Source organism: Mustela lutreola, chromosome 18 (genome assembly GCF_030435805.1).
Source record: "Mustela lutreola isolate mMusLut2 chromosome 18, mMusLut2.pri, whole genome shotgun sequence".
In the NCBI taxonomy this organism is placed as follows: Eukaryota; Metazoa; Chordata; class Mammalia; order Carnivora; family Mustelidae; genus Mustela; species Mustela lutreola.
The window spans coordinates 26215981-26239892 of record NC_081307.1 but is presented as its reverse complement, the minus strand read 5'-3'; the positions used below and the strand labels follow the sequence as shown (position 1 = coordinate 26239892).

General features: G+C 38.3%; 1 protein-coding gene and 1 pseudogene across 2 annotated transcripts in view; both read left to right on the top strand.

The window, feature by feature from the left end:
* GTF2E2 (general transcription factor IIE subunit 2) overlaps positions 1-23912 on the top strand; it is a 67725-nt gene that overhangs the window by 41934 nt on the left and 1879 nt on the right. Inside the window, exons 6-7 of one of the 2 annotated variants that reach the window (XM_059156338.1) lie at positions 5406-5499; positions 9251-10369. In XM_059156338.1, the coding sequence (XP_059012321.1) occupies positions 5406-5499; positions 9251-9354 (198 nt within the window). In that variant the 3' untranslated portion in view covers positions 9355-10369. Of the gene's footprint in view, positions 1-5405; positions 5500-9250; positions 10370-23912 lie in introns of those variants that run through there. The other variant, XM_059156337.1, reaches the window with a different exon arrangement.
* On the top strand, positions 17623-23911 carry LOC131820657 (tetraspanin-17-like; annotated as a pseudogene).

Here is a 23912-nt window from a genome sequence, read left to right as displayed (position 1 = left end):
TAATGATGAGAACTTTTTAAGATTTAATCTCTCAACAGCTTTTAAACATGTAATATAGTATTATTAACTGTAGTTACCATGCTGTACATTACATCCCCATGACTTATTTTATAACTTCATAATGTGCACATTTTGACTACTTCATGCATTTTCCCCATCCACACTGCTGTGTCTGGCAATCACCAAGGATTTTCTTTCTTTTTTTAGAGTCCACATAAAGGTGAGATAATACAAATTTTTCTTCCTTTGTCTCACTTATTTCACTTAGCATAATGCCCTCAAGGTCCATTCATTTTTATTACAGATGGCAAGATTTCTTCTTTTATGGCTACATAATATTCCATTTATGTGTGTGTATCTATTTTCCTTATCTGATTATCCATCAGCGGACACTTAGGTTTTTGTATCTTGGCTATTGTTAATAATGCTGTTTACAAAGGAGTGCATATATTTTTTTTAGTTAGTGTTTTTGGTTTCTTTGGATAAGTAACTGGAGCATATGGTTGTTCTCTTTTCATAGTTAATTTCCAGTTTACATTGCTACCAACAGTACCTGAGATTTCCCTTTTCTCCATTTTCTCCAACAATTATATCTTGTCTTTTTAATAGTGGCTATCCCGACAGGTGTGAGATGAGGTACCTCATTGTGGTTTTGCATTTTCCTAGTCATGATGTTGAGCATGTTGGTGACCATATGTAGGCCATCTTTGGAAACGTGTTTTGCGATCTTCTACCAATTTTTGAATTAGTATTAAGTTCCATGAGTTCCTTATATATTTGGGATAGTAACCGCTAATCAGATACATGATTTGTTTTTCTTTTTACTGTTCTGATTGGGTGATTTCTGCTACCCTGTTTTATGCATCAATGATCCATTCTTCTGTATCAGCTGACCTGCAGTTGATTCCCTATACAGTGTTTTTCATTTCAGTTATTGTATTCTTTAGTTCTGATTTTTCAGCGCTCTTTAAATTTTCTCTTTGTTGAAGTTTTCACTGTATTCCCCTGTTTTGCTTATGAGTTCGGTGAGTATTTTTTGGGTCATGACATTGAACTTCTTATTTGGTAGATTACTTACCTCCATTTCATTTAGGGTTTTTTGTTTGAGGCTTTGTTTTATTCTTCTGGAATATATTCCTCTCCCTCCGTACTTTGCCTAGCTGTGTGAGTTTCTATATACTGGTTAGATCAGTTATGTTTCCCTGTTTTGAAGGAGTGGCTTTATGTAAAGGGTGTCCTTTGGGGCCCCCCTCATCACCTGAGGCAAGTACCCCAGGGGTATCCCCTTTGAGGGGCAGTCTGATTTGTGTCTGGGCCACAATTGGTGTGAACTTGTTGATATTCAGCACTGTCTTTCTTTGTGGCTTTGAGGCCCAGTAGGAGCTGCTGGTGGTACACTGGTGAATGGAGCTGGCTCTGACACATCTGGCTGAGAGGCCCAGCTGCAACGGCTGCAGGCGCTCTAGTGTGCATGGCTAGCCTCTCCAGAGTAGGGGCCGCTTGGGGGTAGATTGCTGGTGCCTTTGGAAGCTGCCCACTGGGTGGCTCGGGGATGTGTTTTAGAAGGGCTCATATGCTTGCCGAGGCTGCCTGGAATCTCTTTCTTTTGATTGCAGAGTTTAATCTTCTTTCTTTTTAAAATTTTATTTATTTATTTGATGGGGTATGGGGGGAGAGAGTGCACATAAGCAGAGGGAGAGGGAGAACCAGGCTCCCTGCTGAGCAAGAAGCCCAATGTGGGACTCGATAATCCCAGGACCCTGGGATTATGACCTGATCTGAAGGCCACCTAACTGACTGAGCCACCAAGGAGTCCCTAATTGTCTTACTTTTTAATTACTTACAAGGGAATATTATTTTGTTTAGTTTTCTATACGCCTTCTGCATTTTTGTTCTTCCTTTTACTGCATTACTATTTTGTGTTTAGCTGATTTATTTGTATTTTCATTTTTTTATTTTTATTTTTGGAGAGAGTTGGGGGAAGGGCAGGAGGAGAGGGAGAATCTTAAGCAGGCTCCATACCCAGCATGGAGACTGTTGTGTGGCTCCATCTCACAATCCCAAGATCATGACCTGAGCCAAAATCAAGAGTTGGATGCTTAATTGACTGAGCCACCCAGGTGCCCCTCCTTGATTTTTTAATATTGAAATGTTAGATTCCTATCTCATTTCCTTCGTGTATGTTCTGTAGCTATTTTCCTTGTGGTTACCATGGGGATTATATTTAACATCCTAAAGTTATAACATTTGTACTGGTTTGTATTTATATTAGCCTAACTTCAGTAGCATATTAAAAATCTACTCCTTTACATCTCCATTCCCACCTCTTTGTTGTAAAGGTCACAAAATTACATCTTCACACATTGCCATAAACGAATAATACTTATATTATTTTATTTTTTAATATCTTTTTAAAAAGTTTTTATTTATTTATTAGACCGTGTGAGGGGAGAGGTTAGAGGGAGAAGCAGACTCCCCACGGAGCAGGGAGCCCAACGTGGGACTTGATCCCGGGACTCCAGGATCATGACCTGAGCCGAAGGCAGTTGCTTAACCAACTAAGCCACACACTCACCCCCTAATAATTCTTTTAAATCTGTTAGTCTCTTAAACTATGTAAAAGCCAAAATTTGGAGATATAAAAGAGTTACAGTGATACTAGCTATTAGACTGATAATTGCTTTTTTAAAATGTATTAGTCTCTTAAATCTGTAGAGAACAAAAAGTATAGTTACAAACTTTTGCGCAGTGATACTAGCTTTTATAATTGCCCATGTGCTTAGCTTCAGTGAGATCTTTATTTTTTCATATTAACTTTGAGTTACTGATTCTTTCATGTTCTCTTGTAGGGCTCCCTTGTACATTTCTTGCCTGGTAGATCCTAGTGATAATGAAATCCTCTGCCTTTTTTTTTTTCTTTTTTTAACTATTTAAAAAAGCCTTTTTATTTGGGAATATCTTAATTTTTTCTTACCTTTGAAGGGTAGGTTTGCTGGATAGAAGATTCTGTGTTCACAGATTTTTCTTCTAGCATTTTGTATATAGCAGCCTGCTACTTTCTGGCCTCTAAAGTTTCTTTCCTTCTTTCTTTCTTTTTTTTTTTTTTAAGATTCTATTTATTTTAAATTGTGGTCGAGTGTGAGTTGGTGGGAAGAGCAGGAGGGAGAGAGGCGGAGGGGGAAGGAATCTTAAGCAGACTTGGTGCTGAGCATAAGGCTTGACACAAGGCTCGAACTCGTGACCCTTAGATCATGACCTGAGCCAAAACTGAGTTGAAGACTGACTGAGCCACCAGAGGTTCTTGGCCTCTAAAGTTTCTGATGAGAAATACAATTTTTTTTAGGATCCCTTCCTTGTATGTGCTGGTTTGCTTGTCTCTTGCTGCTTTCGAGATTGTCTTTGGAAAGTTTATTTATAATGTGTCTCTGTGTGGGTCTCTTTGAGTTCATATTCTTTGGATTCATTGAGCTTCTTGAGTGTTTATTACATTCATATATTTCTTCAACTTAGGGAAGTTTTCAGTCATTATTTTTTGAAATATGCTCTCTGCCACTTTTTCTCTCTCTTTTTCTGAGACTCCACAGTGCGTATTTTGGTCTACTTGCTGGTGCCCCAGAGGTCTCTTAGGATTTGTTCACTCAATCCTTTTTGTCAGTTTTTTCTTTTTAAGATTTTTTTCTAAAATTTATTTCAGAGATGGGAGCCTGGGTGGCTCAGTGGGTTAAAGCCTCTGCCTTTGGCTCAGGTCATCATCTCGGGGTTCCGGGATCGAGCCCCACATCAGGCTCTCTGCTCAGCAGGGAGTCTGCTTCCCCCTCTCTCTGCCTGCCTCTAAAAAGCTACAACAGGCGCCCCTGTTGTAGCTTTTTAAAACATAATTGGAAATAACTGATTGGTGGTGATGAATAAGTGGCAAAATATTTTAAGGTAGAGGAAAAGTAAGAACACCAAAATCCCACAGTTTTTTTTTTCTTCTTCTTTTTTTTAAAGATTTTATTTATTTGACAGAGAGATCACAAGTAGGCAGAGAGGCAGGCAGAGAGAAAAGGGGAAGCAGGCTCTCCGCTGAGCAGAGAGCATGATGCAGCCCCTCCCAGCCCCCCAGTTTTCTCTAGATTAATAAAAAGACTCCAGGGACACCTGGATGGCTCATTCGGTTAAGCCTCTGCCTTCGGCTCAGGTCATGATCCCAGGGTCTTGGGATCGAGTCCCACATCAGGCTCCTTGTCCAGCAGGAAGCCTGCTTCTCTCTCTGCCTCTGCCTGCCACTCTGCCTGCTTGTGCTCTCTCTCTCTGACAAATAAATAAATAAATCTTAAAAAAAAAAAAAAGGAATATCTTTGTATAACAACAGATTCATAAATTGATAACCTATATTAATGAAGATGTGCTTGAGGACACCATATTTAGAAAGTTAATATCCTCTAATCAATTCGGTGTTTCAACATCCGGATATCTGTATTGAAAACGTCCTTCAGGGATGCCTGGGTGGCTCAGTTGGTTAAGCAGCTGCCTTCGGCTCAGGTCGTGATCCCAGCGTCCTGGGATCGAGTCCCACATCGGGCTCCTTGCTCAGCAGGGAGCCTGCTTCTCCCTCTGCCTCTGCCTGCCATTCTGTCTGCCTGTGCTCACTCTCTCTCCCTCTCTTTCTCTGATAAATAAATAAAATCTTTAAAAAAAAAAAAAGAAAACGTCCTTCATATGGGACTGGACGAGATTATGCTGAGTGAAATAAGTCAAGCAGAGAGTCAAGTATCATATGGTTTCACTTATTTGTGGAGCATAACAAATAACATGGAGGACATGGGAAGCTGGAGAGGAGAAGGGAGCTGAGGGAAATTGGAAGGGGAGGTGAACCATGAGAGACTATGGACTCTGAAAAACAACCTGAGGGTTTTGAAGGGGTGGGGGGTGGGAGGTTGGGGGAACCAGGTGGTGGGTATTGGGGAGAGCATGTATTGCATGGAGCACTGGGTGTGGTGCAAAAACAATGAATACTGTTACGCTGAAAAGAAATAAAAATAATAATAATAATAATTTTTAAAAAAAGAAAAGACAACGTCCTTCATATTATTTAAAAAAAAAAAAAAAGACTCCAGTGGACCCAAATCATAACTGAAACATAGATTGAGTTTTTTTGGGTTTTTTCCCCCCCAAAATAAGTAACTTCTTTTTGTACTTTGGAAGATCTCTAAGAATAAAGGTCCTAAAATACCAATATGTAAAATAGTGAGAACTGCTCATGAAAGAAACTTAAGAACTAAAATTAGGTGCATTAGACACTAATGCTGTAACTGAAGGTTAAAATAAATGGGAATCCTTTGTTGTTTTAAAAAGAAAATCTTTTGGGGTGAGGTAATTTGGAGTTAACTGAAAAAAAAAATTTTTTTTTTTAATCTTTTAAGGCTTTAGGGGACCAGATACTATTTGTAAATCGTCCCGATAAGAAGAAAATTCTTTTCTTCAATGATAAGAGCTGTCAGTTTTCTGTGGATGAAGGTGAGCCTTTCTGTTTAATTTTCAAGTATGTTAGAAATACAGTGTGACAAAATTTATATTTATAATCCAGTTATAACTCAGATTTTGTAGTAGTGATTTTTAGCTTTATCATCTCTTAGAGCACAGCTAATAATCTTACCAGTAACATTGTTTCTCAGAATGCCATTTGAAATATGTTATTTGAAAGATTTTTGGTTAATTTTACTTGTAATCATAGTATCAGTAGGTTGTGATATCTTATGCTTATAACAGCTGTACCAGATAGTTTATTTCTTTAGTTATGTTATTTTACAAATATTACTTCATATCTTGATATGAAAGCTTGACGCAGAATGGGAAAAAACAAACTTTTGTTGGTGACTGATACTCTCTTAATAACTTGTGAGTCTTTTGGTTATCAAATTGGATAGGCAAGATTACTTTTTTCTGACTGTTGTAGAGTCAGATGCTAAGCTTCTTATACTAAATGTGTGATGCCTATATTTTGAATTTTAGGTATTTTATTTCAGGGGCACGTGGGTGGCTCAGTTGGCTGACTTGATTTCGGCTCAGGTCATGCATGATCTCAGGGCTGTGGAATTGAGCCCTGCATTGGGCTCCCCACTCCGTTGGGTATCTCCTTGAGATGCTCTCTCTTCTTCTCCTTTTGTCCACCACCCCACCCCACCTCGATTTGGTGTGGGCTTTGTCTTTCAAATAAACATAATCTTTAAAAAAATATTTCATCAGCATTTGACAGGTAAAATAGTTAAACAAGGGTTTTATTCATGGGAAATCTCTACTATAGTAGAAATAGTAGAAATCTCTACTATAGTAGAAATTCTCATTTAGACAAATCTATTTTACTATAAATTTAGATTAATTTGTATTTGTATTAATTTTGAACCTAATTAAACATCATTTTAATTATAAAACCTGAGAAGTAAAACAGATACCAAAAAATTTTAATAATATAGAATTACATAAGATAAAAAAGTAATATTAGATTCCAGAGAGTGAAAACTTGCTATGCCTGCCTGGTAGTCCTAGTGACTGATGTTTATTGTATTGAATAAAAGAGATTCTATTGAAGAAATGGTTTTGTATAAAAAATACCCATATAATTCTTGTCCCTTTAGTAGCCCATACATTTTTGATTATGATTTTGTAATTTGTACTATGTAAGTTTTTCTTTCATATGTTATCTGGCTGTAAATATTCAGGCTTATGGTGCTAGTAGATAGGAATTTAGTTAACCTGAAGTTACTTAGATGACCGTGATTTATCTGAGGAAATAGAATGTTGTATTTTGGTGGAAAATTGTGATTGAGAGCATCTTGTATACAGTTGGTTCTCAGTAAATAACTTTACTGTAATAGTAAATTTAACTTTAAAAAATTGTTTTCAAAGTATTCCAGCTATTCTGTATTGTATTTTCTAATAAATAAGGTAAGCTTCTTTATTAATAAATAAATTTTACTGTAAAGTAAAAATTAATTTATTAATTTTATTAATTTTAAAATTTATTAATAAATAAATTTTACTGTAAAGTAAAAATTAATTTACTGTAAATTTGTAACTTTAAAAAATTGTTTTCAGAGTATTCCAGTTATTCTGTATTGTATTTTCTAATAAATAAGGTAAGCGTCTATATGTAAGGGAGTAGTGAACTTCTTTTTTACATTGTAACGATAGGTGCTCATTTAAGAAAGGTTTGGCTTAGCAATTTTTGCGTTGCTTGAGTCTCCTTTACTTACAGTTTTGCTTTTATGGAAACTTTCATACTTCTCAAATTGACTTGACCCCTCGAAAAAATGTTGAGGTGGACTTGATTTTTAAGATACTTAGAAGTTTTGTTTTTTTTTTTTCTTTTTTAAGATTTTATTTATTTATTTGACAGAGAGAAATCACAAGTAGATGGAGAGGCAGGCAGAGAGAGAGAGAGGGAAGCGGGCTCCCTGCTGAGCAGAGAGCCCGATGCGGGACTCGATCCCAGGACCCTGAGATCATGACCTGAGCCGAAGGCAGCGGCTTAACCCACTGAGCCACCCAGGCACCCACTTAGAAGTATTTTTTAAAAAATAGCTGATTCCTTTATTCTTTGGCATAGTTAATCCATTTGAAAAAAACGTGCAGTATTAAAACGTAAGTATCATGTTCAAGTAGGAAGATCTTACAGTGAAAAGCAGATATGTTTTCCTTTCACTAATTTGAGTCCCTTTGATTTGTGGCACTACTTGTTTTATTTTAATTCTTTGGGTGGTTGTTCCCTTACTTTATTAAATAATACACTTATATTTTTTTTTTTCTTAATTTTTCAGCTTGAAGTATTATAATGACTTATTCTTGTGTTGCTGATTTATACCTGCTGTCTCTCTTCTTCACTTTCTAATATAGTATAGTACTAGTTTAAGTTTCTCTGCCATTTTCTTGGTACCTTTAAAATCAAAATAACTGAATGTTTCCAGGGAAATTTTAGTGTTAAGTCTGCTCTGCAGATGGCAGTATAGTGCAGCATAGCTGCAGATGTTCAGCTTGCCAGATGAGGTTGCAGTAGCTCTCTAAGAACATGATAAAACTCTAGGATTTCTTGATAATAATTTATTGGAGAAATTTTAATTGAGTACTTTCTGTTCCTCTATATCCTCACACTAATCGTTATACCGAGTCATTGGTATTTTCTGTCTGCAGTGCAATTTTTCCTATAGATATCACTGTTTTAACTTTGCTCAGCCTTTTCCTGTTTGTGTACCTTTCTGTTTCTTTTCTTTTTTTTTAAGATTTTATTTATTTGACAGACAGAGATCACAAGTAGGCAGAGAGGCAGGCAGAGAGAGAGGAGAAAGCAGGCTCCCTGCTGAGCAGAGAGCCCAATGTGGGGCTCGATCCCAGGACTCTGGGATCATGACATGAGCCGAAGGCAGAGGCTTAACCCACTGAGCCACCCAGGCGCCCCTACTTTTCTGTTTCACCCTGTTTTCATTTGCCATTTTGAATGGCCTTTGTTGGTTTAAACTCATCCCATCTCCTTATTACTTGACTTATAAGGACAAGATGAGGATTTTCTCCCTCCCTTCCTTCCTTTATTTGAGAGGGTTGGCAGAAGGAGAGGAAGACAGAGTCTTAAGAAGATGCTGAGCACGGAGCCCGGTGCAGAGTTCGGTCTCACGAACCTGAGATCATGACCTGAGTCAAAACCCAAGAGTCAGACACTTAATTGACTGAGCCACCCATGCACCCCAAGATGAGGATTTTCACTTTTTCCCAGTCAGATTATACAAGTAACCATATATGCTTGTTAGTAAAATCCCACTTATCTGGAAATAAGTTGTATAAATTGCTTGATGTTTATTTTTCTAGTTTACTTTTTCTCAGATAATCTCTAAGACTGTATGGTTATTTAGTATTCCGTTACGTAAGTGTACCCAATGAATGATTTTTTTAAGTACTTAATAATGCTGCAGCAAATATTCTTAACACCCTTTACATGCTGGAGACGTGTGTGGTTTTTTAATTAATGAAATAGGCATATATATCAGAAGGTATGGGAGGGGAAATTGATAAATTATTTTTGCATCTATTAAGTCTTTGTTGTTGTAGACTTAATAGGTGTTGAAGTATATTACTAGGTTTCTTAATATTGATTGTCCTTGAATAAGGACTCCTAGAATAAATAAACCTTTTTTAACTATATATTTCTGGACTCTTTTTCTATGTATCTGAAGGGTTTTTGCTTTAGTATCCAGTTTTCTTTTTTTGTTCACTTTCTCAGGGTTTGGTTGGTGTGTGATGCCAGATACATCAAAAGAGAAGGATAGTTTTCCTTTTTCTTTCCATTCTTTCCTTATGAGAATATTCAATTCCTTGAAGATTTGAACACAAACACCCATGAGTTTCTCTGTCTTCTTGTTTCTTGGACAGTATTCTTTGTATCTTCTTTGGTTATGTCCATCATTAAGTTTCCCATCTCATAAATTAATTTTTATAATCTCTGCTTTCCTAAAATCATCCATTGTTAATTTTCAGATTTAATAGCATATACATTTTGCAGAGTATAGCCCCAGAATTTAATTCTTGTCTGTAATTTTCCCTTTTTATTGCTAACTTCTTGTATTTGCATGTTCTCCCTTACTTCCTTATTATGCTATGTTGGTGTATCTGTTTTACTTTTGTTGTTGTATTTTTGTTTTAAAGGAAAACATCTGTCAGATCACCCTTTGCATACTAGTTTTTGATTACTTTCTATGAGTGGTGACTGAGCAAACATTTAAAATCTGCCAAATTTTTTTGTTGTTTTAATTTTGCTGTTACTTCCTGGTGGTTTTCCTGCAGAATTCTTGGTTTATAAACATTCTTGACAGTTTTAGTTTAAGGGTTGAATCATAATCATTGTAAAGCATCTCTCTTGGTCCAATTTAATGTTCTTTTCTTTTGAAGTCTGGCTTTATCTTATATTCTTTTAATCCCTTCCCTTTTTTGGGGCTGATACATTTTTGTCCATCCTTTTACGATGTACCCTGTCTTCTTTTGTTTAAATGTTTCCTTTGTAATTGGTTTGTAGTTGGTTTTAACTTCTTGAAGTGTCATTTTATATTAATTATCTTTTTACATGATAGATTGTCCCATTATTTGTTTGGAAAGTATAATTTTGGGAAGTTGTCGTATATAGAGTGATTCTTTGTATCTCTAATTTGCTTAAACTATAGATATCGTGGGGCACTTGGGTGGCTCAGTGGGTTAAAGCCTTTGGCTCAGGTCATGATCTCAGGGTCCTGGAATCCAGCCCCACATCGGGCTTTCTGCTCAGCGGGGAGCCTGCTTCCTCCTCTCTCCCTACCTGCCTCTCTACTTGTAATCTCTATCAAATAAATAAATAAAATCTTTAAATGATGCCTATAGTTGTTTGTTTTTTTTAAATCAACTTTGTTCTTTGTTTTTATTTCCTGGTTGACACTTTCTGGGATTTTGGTAGCAATCTGTTATTGTGTATATTCATGAATTCACTTATTCAATAAGTCTTCATTTATTCAACAAATATTTACCAATGTCATACGCCCCAGTCATTTTGCTAAATGCAGGAGATACACTAGCGAACAAGGTAGACAAGTCTCTGCCTTTGTAGAGTTCACATTCTAAAGGATAGCATAAACAATATAAAAATCAAAGATGATGACAGATTGTATCAAATTCTAGAAAAGAGACAAATGAAGTATGTGCAAGTTGGTAAAGCACTAGGAGGGGTGGAACTCAAGTGAAGAAAGCTGTGAAAGAATGAGATGGAGATAGCCTTGATATGGGTGCCATTGTGGCGGAAGTGGGGCTCAAGCAGAGTATAATAAAGGCAAAGGCTGTAGTAAAGACTTTGTTTTTTTTCGTAGGCCTGTGGTTTTTAATCCTTAAGTCTGATTCAGTGAAGCTTGAGGAACAAATATTTTCTAACATGTTCTTTGCTCTTGTAAAATAAAATTTCCAGATGATATAACCTACTTTGAGACATAATTTCTTTAAAGTTAATATAATACATGGATGCTTGGCTGCCTCAGTCAGTAGAGAAAGTGACTCTTGATCTCAGGATGCCGAGTTGAAGCCCCCACATTGGGTGCAGAGCTTACTTTAAAAACATAGGGGCTCCCAGACGACTCAGTTGGTTAAGTTTCCAACTCTTGATTTCAGCTCAGGTCATGATCTGATGGCTTTGAGATGGAACCCTGCGTCTGGCTCTGCACTGGGGGTGGAGCCTGCCTAAAATTCTTTTTCTCTCTCTCCCTCTGTTGCCCCCACTTAAAAAAAAAAAAAAAAAAAAAAAAAAAAAAAAAAAAAGTATGATGCCCTGACTGTAAAAGAAAGGAGAAATGGAAATTGGTTTATATTTTATAAATGTATTTCAATGTTTGTAATTACTCAGGCGTATTTATATTAGATTATAAATGGGATATAAATAACACAGTTGTTTACATTTATAATCACCATTGAATGTGATGGCTACAAATAGACCAGTACAGGTGTGATGCAGTGCAGCCTATCTACCATAATTAGTGTTTCCCTTAAGTGGTAAAGAATTTGTGGCAAAGGTCTGCAAAATACAAAGTGAAATTTTCCTGAGATTTTCAAAGGTTAATATACCATATTCTTTATTTATTGTACTTTGTATGTTTCACAATGTAACATGATTTTTGTATGTAACAAAATCATGTTTGTTAAACCAATATAAGAAATATTTTGTGTATATATGTAAACAGAATTTGATTCTTATCATCAACTGGTGTTTTTCATTAATCTCTATACTTTCTAAGAAAGATGGCTAGAAGTAAGAAAGGTTTTTTTTTTTTTTTTTAAAGATTTTTTAATTTATTTGTCAGAGAGAGAGAGCGTGAACACAGGCAGACAGAATGGCAGGCAGAGGGAGAAGCAGACTCCCTGCCGAGCAAGGAGCCCGATGTGGGACTCGATCCCAGGACGCTGGGATCATGACCTGAGCCGAAGACAGCTGCTTAACCAACTGAGCCACCCAGGCGTCCCAAGAAAGGTTTTTTAACAATGATGGTGTTGATAATTTGGAGCTGAGTAAACTTTTTGGTGTTGGGGTTGTCGCTGTGCAGTGTAGATGATACCAGAATCCCAGGCTTCATTAGATGCCTGTGGCATACTTTTCCCCAGTGTGACAACCAAAAGTGTATCCAGACATTACCAAAGAAATGTTTCCCAGGAAGCACAAATGTCTGGGTTGAAAATTATATTAAAGGTACAGTTTATGTTTATAAGTAAGATAAATTGTCTTCAGACTTTTCTTGAACTCTTTTGTTCAGTGCATTTAGTTATAGAGGGTTGTCACCCAGTGAGTAAGGTCTCTGTTCTCAAGCTTTCCTAAAGCCGAGGGAACGTTGACATGGGAACACAGATGGTGGTTCTTGCGTACTGTTATTGTGAGGTTCGTACAGCACTGTAGACACTGGGGGAATAAGTCACGATCCACAGGAATTTCAGGATTCAGACACTGTTTTTGGAGTTGAAATTGTCAGTATGGCATAAGTCACTGATTTTCAAGATACAGTTTTTTTTCTAATGATAGAAGTTGTGTGATTCCAGAGAAGATCCACTGAAAATTGATGCATGTCTTAACATTTGTCTTCCTCTCTGTCTCTTTCTCTTTGTTCATATTTTACTCAAAATGTGCTGTCCTGATTGTATTGATGGAGTTTTTATTTTAAGATTTTATTTATTTATTTGACAGAGATTACAAGTAGGCAGATTGGCAGGCAGAGAAAGAGGGAGGGGAAGCAGGCTCTCCACTGAGCAGAGAGCCTGACATGGGGCTCGATCCTAGGACCCCAGGACCATGACCCAAGCAGAAGGCAGAGGCTTTAACCCATTGAGCCACCCAGGTGCCCCTTGATGGAGATTTTTGTGTTAGCCCAGTAGGTGGCAGTCTTAGCTAAAGAAGAAATACTGATTGATGAAGCTTTTAGTCCCGTTTGAAGACTCACCCTTCATTTTATGTGTAATAGAAGGAAATGTCTTAGATAAGGTATAATACAAGTAAGGACAGAGCTTATTTATAGAAATTTAGAAAATCAGATAGGTACATGAACACAGAGTAATTGAACTTAGGTATTTGTCTTATTTCACAAAGGTATTTATTTCCTTTTATCAGGATCTTATTCATTTAGAGGCAGTATAAATGCCGTGGTCAAGATGTTTGAATAGTTAATCTGTAGGTTTATATCTTAGATCTGCTCCTTATTAGCTTGGGCAAGGTACTTCTGAGATTTCTCATTTATAAAAGAGAAATAATGGTATATGTCTCATGGTCCTTATGAGAATTAAATGAGTTAAAAATAAATGTGCATAGAGCTTGGAACAGAGCCTGGCATGTAGTAAGACTAATAGTAACAGTAATATTAGCTATTATCAGAGGAATTGGAAATACCAAATAGTACCAGAATACTAGATATTTAAATCTTAACTGGTTATTTATTCATGTTTACTTAGCTGTGTGGTTATTGACTAAGTAGATCTGTAGTCTTGTGTTTTGTTAAATGGATAATAAAGAATCAGAGCCAGTTTAGCAGTCTGAGGCCACATTTGCAAAGATCTTTTGCAGTTATAGAATGTTTGTTGGTGTTCCTGATGAGAAGTCCAGTGACAGTCTGATTTTTCTTCCATTTCTGCTAACTTGTTCATTTCTGCTTAGAAACTTAAACAATTTCAGTTTTATCCTTAGAATACAGAGCTTATCCCAGAAGCTCTTTTCCTGGGGGCTCTTATGCTGTTTTAGTTCATTATTTTTTTATGGCTTTCCATTTTATGAATGTACTTTAAAACAGTTTTTCTGATGCTCCACAGGTAGAGATGTAATTTTTGATTTTTGTTCTGCTGTATGCTATTATCAATAGTATTTGCACATAATTACTTGTGCACTTCTCTGATTATTTCCTTACTGTAGTTTTCTTTAAGTAGAATTGCAAGATCAGAAGATAAGGCATATTTTAAAAATTGTCAACACCTTGCCTATCTGTAAAGTTTGCACCATTTTTTTTGGGACCCATTTACCCTTCACAGCAGTATATGAAAAGGTATCCAATTCTGTACCCTCTCCAGTACTAGATGTTTTTAGTGGACTTTGCCAGTCTCATAGAAAATATGGATTATCTTGGATTTGTATTTTCTTGCAATGACTTTATGAAATTAGAGAAAACCATGATTTTTCTTTGTACTTCTGGTCAACTATACATTTTTTGTCCTTGCATACATTAAAATGTAATTAAATTTGGGATGCTTATATCTTGCCTTTAAAATTAGGTGCTGTTCACCTGGGTGGCTCAGTCAGTTAGGTGTCTGCCTTTGGCTCAGGTCATGATTCTAGGGTCCTGGGATCGAGCCCCACATACGGCTTCCTGCTCAGTGGGGAGCCTGCCTCTCCTGCTCCCTCTGCTTGTACTCTGTCTCTCTCTGTCAAATAAATAAAGTCTTAAAAAAAAAAAATTAGGCCTTGCTTTCCATTGTTCATCTTAAGTATTTATGCAGCTGTGGTACATTTACACAGTACATGTAATATTTAAATACTGAAACAGCACTGAGCTAAAGAAAGGCAGGAATTAATGTAGAAATGTTTTATCAAGAAACCCAGACATTGAAAAAAGATATGGGGGGGGGGCAGATCTTAAGTAGGCTCCATGCCCAGTGCAGAGCCCTCCGTGGGGCTCAGTCTCATGACCCTGAGATGATAAAATGTAGTCAAGAGTCAGGTGCTTAATCAACTGAGCCACTCACATGCCCCCATGGAAGAGTTTTTTTATTCAGGGATTTTTCTCTGAAAATAGCCCAAGCAACACGTTTTTTAGCACAGAAAGTAGTTAAATTTTGTTTTAATGTACTTTCAGTTTCGTTGTGCCATTAAAGTTTATGTTGTGTATTTTTTTTTTTTTTTTTGGTGGTACATTAATTAGCTTTCTAGACCATTACTGTCACTGTTAGCTTTCTAGCTTTCTAGACCATTGCTATCACTATTCTGTTAGGTATTACTGCCTCTGTGATTGTGTCATAAGAGGCCTGAAGTCTGTAAGCACTATACATACAAAGTAGAAAGAGTAATTTCAGTCTTCAAGGAACTGAACCTTGGCAATGCTGCTATTATAGATGCTTGGTTAAGAGTGTATTGACTGACAATTACCATTGTGTAAATAATGTTTTTATCATATATGTACTTTTATTCTCTTTATCTTTTTTTCCATGCAGAGAAAAGTATAGTTTGTTATGCAGTTACATAATATTCATTCTAGATAAAAGACAGTTTTACATATTGATAGTTAGAATTTAACAAGCCATGGGTTAAAATGCTTGAACTATTCTTTTTTGGGTGACATACTTCAGCAGCTGTGGTAAATTTGACATGAAATTCTGGCTTGGTATTTATTTATTTATGTTTAAAGATTTTATTAGAGAGAAAGTAGGGGGAGGGGCAGAGGAGAGGGAAAGAAGAATCTCCAGCAGACTCCCCATTGAGTGTAGAGCCTGACAGGGCTGGATCTCACAACCCTGAGATCATGACCTGAGCTGAAATGAAGACAGATACTTACCCAGCTGAGCTACCCAGGCACCTTTGGTATATATTCTAAAACAGTGTTGTGGGTACAGGTACCTGGGTAGCTCAGTGGGTTAAGCATCTGCCTTCAGCTCAGGTCATGATCCTGCAGTCCTGGGATCAAGTCCTGCATCAGGCTCCCTGCTCAATGGGGAGTCTGGTTCTCCCTCTATCTCTCCCCCCTGCTCATGATCTCTCTCTCTCTCTCAAATAAATACATAAAATCTTAAACAACAACAACAACAATATTGTACACTTTCTTGGAATTAGAATGATGTTTTTATTGCTGAGTTGGAAGTTTGACCTGAAGGTATTTTCTCTCACATAAGCCGGCAGAGCTAGTTGCATTAATCATATCCTTCTTTAGCCAAAAAAGTGGATAGTTGGGAACTTCTGGCTTCCACTTAAAATGAAGAAAGCTGGAGAGAGCATTGTGGCACTCTTACAGGAATAATAATAAATCCTAGACAGCTGCAAATTTATAGTTTTCTTGAATCCATCAGAGAGCTGAGGTTGTAGGACAACCAGCTAACCTGAAATCTAAGAAAAGACAGGCGTCTCCAGGAAAAGATGGGATACAAGTACTTGTTTACCTGGGACAGACAAAATGAACACCACTCAGAAGAATGCAGTTAAAAATTTTAATGAACTGCTAAAGGCTTAAATTGGACTAGCAAGAAGAAACAGAATCCTTGGGGGCTGAGAACACATGGGAAGGGAATTCATACCTACTTGCAGACTTTCTTCCAGGGACTTCCCTGGATGCTTATAAAATAGAGTATAGGGTATGTACTGTCCTCAGTGGGTATCTACAGGAAAGACACGAAGCCCTGTCTGGGTCCTTCTTCCTGCCTCTCTGCTGTGAGACAAAAGTCTCAAACTGCAGTGGAAATGGAACAGTAAGAAACCTTCCACCCCTGGGGAAGGGGTAGGAATATGTGCTTTAGCACAGGGGGATGGGCAGGAACATTGAGAAGGCTACATTCCTGATACCAGGCACATAGTACTTGGCTGTGACCAAGTCTTAATCAGAATTTCAGAGAACTCCCACTCCATATGAGGCTAAGAGAAATAGAGTAATTGTCAACAGTGGAATTCTGTGAGCGTTGCAGGAGCTTGGAGGCAGAGACCATATGAGATGCAGTTTAAATGGAAGACCTAGAACTGTTGGTTGAGTAGACGCTGAGATACACTCTCTAGCAAACAAGCCTCTACCCTAAACACAAGGTATGGCTAGAGCAGCTTGAAGCCTGTGGTGCATTACAGGTATCCATAGCAGCAACATATTCTAGATCAAGCTCATGTTCTGACAACAGAATGACTACATTCACACTGTAAAGGCCTAGCATAAGGAAATACAGGGCCATATCCAGACACAAAGACTGTTTATCTCCATTTTAGATGTCCTATGGAGGGTATCCTGCTTTCAGTGTGTGTGTGTGTGAGAGAGAGATGAAGATGAGAAAAGTGATACAGTATTGAGACAAGGGAATTAACAAAATTCTTGAGACACAGGTACTGGAAACTGTTAGACGTGGAATTTAAGATTAACTGGTTTATAGGTTAAGGCATCTGGTAGAAAAGGCAGACAACGTGTACAATCAGGTGGGATATTTCAAAGGTAGATAGTATATGAAAATTTTTTGTTCTTTTATTTTTAAAGATTTTTATTTATTTGAAAGAGAAGAAAACACAGAGAGGGAGAAGCAGACTCCCCGCTGAGCAGGGAGCCCAATGTGGGGCTTGATCCCAGGACCTTGAGACCATGACCTGAGCTAAGGGCAGATGCTTAACCGAGTGCTCCACCCAGGTACCTGCAAATGAAAATTTTAGAAGTGAAAAACACAGTAACAGACTAAAAATGCTTTCAATAAGCTCATCAGTATACCTGGTATAACCAAAGGAGGAATCAATAAACTTGAACATAGGCCCGTGCAAATTATGTAAACTAAAATGCAAAGAGAAAACTGAAAAAGTAGAACATCCGTTAGCTATGAGATAATTTCACACGGTCTGAATGTATGATTCAAACCTCAAGTGAAGAGAATAGGACAGAAGAAATAATGGCCAAAGATTTTGAAAAACTAACAGTAGACACTACACCAAAGATCCAAGAAGCTCAGAGAGTAAGGCAAGATAATCCCCCAAAGCAAGTGACAAGAAAAGCACCCAGGTATTTACATTCAAACTGCTGAAAATTGATGATGATGAGAAAATACTGAAGGCAGTTAAAGGGAAAAAGAACAGCTGCAGACTTGTCATTTGAACTAGTGGAAACCAAAAGACGATGCAGTGATATCTTTCACGGGTTGAAAGGGAAAAACTTTTTTTTTTTTCCCTTAAAGATTTTATTTATTTCTTTGGCAGAGAGAGAACGCAAAAGCAGAGGGAGAGGGAGAAGCAGGCTCCCCACTGAGCAGGGAACTTGATGCAGGACCTGCTCCTAGGGGACTGTGAGATTGTGACCTGAGCTGAAGGTATATACTTAACCATCTTACCCACCCAGGTGCCCCAAAAGGGAAAAACTTTCAACCTAGAATTCTGTACCCAACAAAACCAATCTTTTTTCTTTTTTAAAGGATTTTATTTTGTTTAGGATTTTATTTATTTGAGAGAGTGGGGGGAGGGGCAGAGGAAGAGGGACAAGCAGACTTCCCACTGAGCAGGGAGTTGGAATGTGGGGCTCTAATCCAGGACCCCGAGATCATGACCCGAGCCAAGGCAGACGCTTAACTGACTGAGCCACCCAGGCACCCTAAAACCAGTCTTTTAAAAATGAAGGATCTCTTTTTAGGGTAATAGTCCCATGGTATCACAGAAACTGAGATAAGTCATTGTCATAAGACCTGCATTACCAGATTCACTAAGGAAATTCAGGCAAAAGGGATGTGATACTAGATACTAACTTGGACCTATACAGATAAGTAGTATGTTGTAAATAGAAGGTTAATATAAAATTCATGTTTTTCTAATTAAAATATTTTAGAATATCTATTAAAAATTAAAACTTACAATTTTTTTCTTACTAATTACTTTGAGCTCAAGGGGCACCTGGGTGGTTCAGTCAATTAAGTCTCTGACTCTTGATCTCAGCTTGTCTTAATCTTAGGATTGTGAGTTCAAGCCTTGTGTTGGGCTCCATGTATGGAGCCTACTTAAGAAAAAAGAAAAGGGGTGCCTGGATGGTTCAGTTGGTTAACCATCTGCCTTCAGCTCAGGTCCTGGGATTGAGTCCCACTTTAGGCTTTCTGCTTAGCAGGGAGTTCTGCTTCTCCTTCTGTGCCCCCTCCCTCTTGTGCTCTCTCTTGCTCTCTCTCTCTGAAATCTTAAAAAAAAAAAAAAAAAGGATAACTGATTATAAAGGAAAATTATTAGGAATATCTTTTATGTATACAGCAAATATATAAGTAAAATTTATGATAGCTCAAAGATCAGAGGGAAGGATCACATTATAACATTTTTAAAAAAAATTTATTTTTAAAGATATATTTATTTTAGAACGGATGGGAGTGGGGCAGGGTGGGGAGGGAGAGAATCTCAAGCAGACTATGCACCTGCCGAGCATGGAGCCCAACATGGGCCTCAGTCTCATGACCCTGAGCCAAAATCAAGAATCACATGCTTAACCAACTGAGCCATTGAGGTGCCCCATTATTAAGCATCTTTATATTATATGTGAACTGGTGTAATTTACTTGTAGCTAAGCTCTGATTGATTAAACGTGTATTATAAACCCTAGGATGACCACTAAAACCATTGTTTTAAAGAAGTAACTATAGTTAAAAATACTGTATTATACAGTTGAAAGAGAGTAGATCTTAAAAGTTCTTATCATAAGGACAAAAATGGTAATAGTAGGGGCACCTGTGTGGTACGGTCACTTAAGCATCTGCCTTCACTTTAGGTTATGATCTGAGGGTCCTGGAATTGAGCACCACATTGGGCTCCCTGCTCAGTGGGGAGTCTGCTTCTCTGTCTGTGCTCTCCCTCTCTTCTCTCTCAAATAAGTAAATAAAATCTTTTTTAAAAATTATAATTGTGTGGGCACCTGGGTGGCTCAGTGGGTTAAGCCGCTGCCTTCGGCTCAGGTCATGATCTCGGGGTCCTGGGATCGAGTCCCGCGTCGGGCTCTCTGCTCAGCCGGGAGCCTGCTTCTCTCTCTCTCTCTCTCTCTCTCTCTCTGCCTGCCTCTCTGTCTACTTGTGATCTCTGTCTGTCAAATAAGCAAATAAAATCTTTAAAAAAAAAAAAAATTATAATTGTGTGGTGATAAGTGTTAAATTACTTTGGTAATTGTGTTATATATGCATGTATCAAATCATTGTGTTCTGCATCTAAACCTAATTCAGTGTTAAGTGTCAGTTATATCTTAATAAGTATATTGTGCCAATAGTAGGTATAAGATGAAAGAAAATATATTCACTTGATCCAAATGAACACAGAAACAGAAGGAAAAAATAAGTACATGGAATAGAAAGGGTAAGTTGATGGATTTTATTCCAGCCATTATTATTATGTTGAATGTAAATCATTTAAACATACTAATTAAGACATCATCTGTTTTAACATACAAAATCATCTAACATACTTTCCACTGTTTAACTGTTCAAACATAGTAATTGAGAGAGATGTAAATTGTCTAAACATAATAATAAAGACACAGATTTTCAGATTGGATACAAAAGCAAGACCCTGATATATGCTGTCTGTAAGAAACTTACTTTAAATATGAAAACGTGGGTTAGAAGTAATGTACTGATACAGCTGCTGTGGAAAGCAGTATGGATGTTCCTCAGAAAGTTAAAAATAGAACTATGCCAGCATCCAGCAGTCTGTATTTACCCAAAGGATACAAAAACACAAACTCAGAGGGATATATGCACTTTCCTGCAGCATTATTTCCAATAGCCAAGATACAGAAGGAGCCCAAGTATTCATCGACTGATGAGTGGATAACGAGGATGTGGTGTAGCCTGGGTGGCTCTAGCCCAGGGTGGCCCGTGGAGGTTGGCCTGGCCCCAGCTCTGGTTTCTGGGCCACTGGGTGGCTGGCCACCACGCTGGGCTCGTACGCATACTTCCAGGAACCTGAGGTCAGCTGCTGGGGAAAATACTGCCTTTTTGACTTCAACATTGTCTTATGGGTGCTGGGAGCCCTGTACTTGGCCACTTGCCTCTGGAACTGGGGTGAGAAGGGCCATCTTTCCAACATTTCATCGCCGACGGATCTGGGAGGCCTTGACCTCATGTGGCTGTTTGTAGCGGTTGGAAGTGTGTTGGTGCTGCGCTTTGGTGGTGGCATTGGGGCTCTCTGGGAGAACACCTTCCTGCTCCAGGTTTTTCCATGTTTCTCAGCTACATTTTCTTCCTGGAGCTGGCATCAGGGATCCTAGTTTTCATATGGGATTCGAGACCAGCTCACTTTCTTCCATCAGTAACAATGGAAAGAATCTCTGCTCAGGAATATTGGTTTTGACGTAGAGCCCGAGGGCCTGATGGTTGGCACTTTCATCTGTATTTCAGCTGCACTAACTTGAACCTGAGCCAGGAGTGCTGCAGGGTCCCCTTCTCCTGCTACATCAGGGACCCAGCAGAAGATGTCCTTGGTGTGCAGCTACAATAGCCAGCTCACGCTGGAGCTGGAGTGGCAGCACTCTGTCCATACTAAAGGCCAGTCCACACAAAGGCCAGTTTGAGAAGTGGCTGCAAGACCGCTCTACTGTTGTTACTGGGGTCTTTGTGGGCATTGCCCTCCTTCAGATCTGTGGTATCTGCCTGACCCAGAACCTTGTGAATGCCATCAAGGTAGTGAAGGCCAGCCAGTGAGGCTGCCACACTGGTGCACAGGGAGCCTCCATCCCGACTCCTGCTGGGTGGTGGGCTCCCAAGGGGATTGGGAAAGGTACAGCTGAGAGGGTGTGGGCCAGATGGGGTGGGAGGGGTCTGCCATGTCCCCACCCAGGTTGGGACAGCACTTCATGAAGCAGCTGCAGAGTTGTCTTCTCTACTAGCTGTGACCTTGACCCTGCCCAGAGCCCACTTCAGGCTCACTGCCTTAGACTCTAAAATGGGCCCAAGAATTTTCTCTCCCTTGCTTGCCTCTCTAGATCAGACATGTTGATGGCTAGAAACTACTCAAATAAACAAAACCCTAACCTTGCCCCCCCCCCCCCAAGATACTATGTGTGTGTATGTGTGTGTGGCTCCGTGCTCAGCAGGGACTCTGCTGCTCTCCCTTTTCCTCTCCCTCTGTCCCATCCTCTCCTCACCCCACCCCCGCCCACTCATGCTCTGATGTGTGTGTGCACGCTCTCTCAAATAAAAGGAAAATTTATAGAATTTTAGTTTTTTCTATTTTACATAAATGAGATGATCCTGTATCTGTTAGCCAATCCTTTCTCTTAGGTATTTTATACTGCTTTCGTTAGAGGGGTTAGCATCCAGAAATAAAAGATGATAGAGGTTAGATGGTGATAACTATAACAGGTTTAGTTTTTTTTCTTTGTAGGAGACACATACATTAACTCTAATGTCTGTAGCTCTGTGAGACAGGTATTATTTTCCCTGTTTTGCAGTTCAGGAAACTGAGGCAGAGGGGTAAGTGACTTGCCCCGTGTTACATAGTAAATGGAGTGCCTGGATTCACATCCAGGCCATCTGGTTCCCAGGCTGTACTGTATGAGTCTGCTAATTTTGCATTTCACAGGAAAGATCTGGGCATAGCCAAAATGTGAATGAGTTATTTAGGAATTTAAGAAAAACTTCTTTAATGAGTTTGTTTATTTCCCTTTCTTCTCTGACATACTTTGTTACACAGCTTTCATTGTTAGCGTAAGCGGATAGGGATCTCTTCAATTCAGAGGATCCAGTCCGAATTGTAAATATTACATATTCAAATTTGTTAATTTGAAAATTTGTAAATTTTCTTTTCTGTTACAAGATTTCTAAAGCTGTTCCTATTTTATTTACTTTTATAATTTATAAGGAGCATGCTTGACTTTCATGATACTTGGAGATCTGCCAGAATATATCCATCTGCCTTTAAATTTGATATCCCCTAATCATTTGCTATTTTCAGAAAACAAACACTGAACTGACAAAGAATATAGAGCATCTAGGTCTTGGTTTCTAGATAACCTTCTCCAGTAAAAGCTGTCAGGACTCCTTGACGAAATGGTTGATTCTAAGTTTGGGGAACTAATAAGATGAGCTTGGAACATCTTTTGGTACCAGAAAATAAGTGCTCAACAAAACAAAAAATAAAAAGGAAAGCAGTAAAAAAGATACAGCAACAATCTGAAGGGGCTCTCAATGACCAAAGCCAGGATGTTTGAGTAACAATGATTGTAGTCGATTGTAATCTGTAAAATAAGTATTCATTAGTCCATACTATATCAAATAAATAACTGAATAAATGGAGAATGAATAGTCCTTCCTTACAGTAGAATTCTAATTTATGCATCTGGAAGGAGTGATGGAAATAATTTGCCATTAGGCAAACCCACGAGTAATAATTATAGACAGGAGCTGTCAGAGAATGCTAAAGTTAGCAACAAGTGTAATGAGAAATGGAGTATTTGCTTAGTCTCAGTAGATTTCCCCATAAGGTCCTCATTAATTACAGAGGGAAAAATAATAGATTCATGGTGGAGAAATCCAACAGATATCAGCTTAACCAGCAGTCAGTTTATCAGCCTCAATAATAAGACATTGACATATCATGTACCCTTTGCACCAAGAAAGGTGTAACGTCATTTCTGTGATATTCTTGCCAGAAATGTATAACCTCAGTTTAATCATGAAGAAATAGTAGACAACCCCAAATTGCAGTCCATTCTGTAAAATAACTGACCCAAACTTTGTAAGAGTCTTGATGACCTCTTAGAACCCCATCTCCAGGTTTTCTGGTTTCAAAAGTCTTCTTGTTTATGAACTCTTACAGCTTCTTATCCCCATATCAAATTTTGGTTCCCTTGCCTCCCTTCATGTTTCTTTGTACTGATGGTTCTCATATTTATAATAAAATCATTGTAGAGTGAGCTCAGAGGGTGAACAGGAATTTTCAGCTATTTCACAGGAGAGAACTGCTTCTCAGACTAAAAGGAGACTATCAGCAGCAGGGAGTTCTCATGGCGAGGCCCTTCGTTACTGGACGCAGAAGAGAACACCGCTGTTCCCAGCCCCTTCTATGCTCATGGTCCGGTGTTTGAGTGTTCTTGTCTTACTTCCTTTGATTTTATCACGAAGTCTTAGATGTGCTACTTTAGACCAGAGGAGATAATAGCAAGGCCTGGATTTCTATCACAAATGCCATAGCTTGTAAACATCTGTCATAAAATCCCTGCTATCTTGTT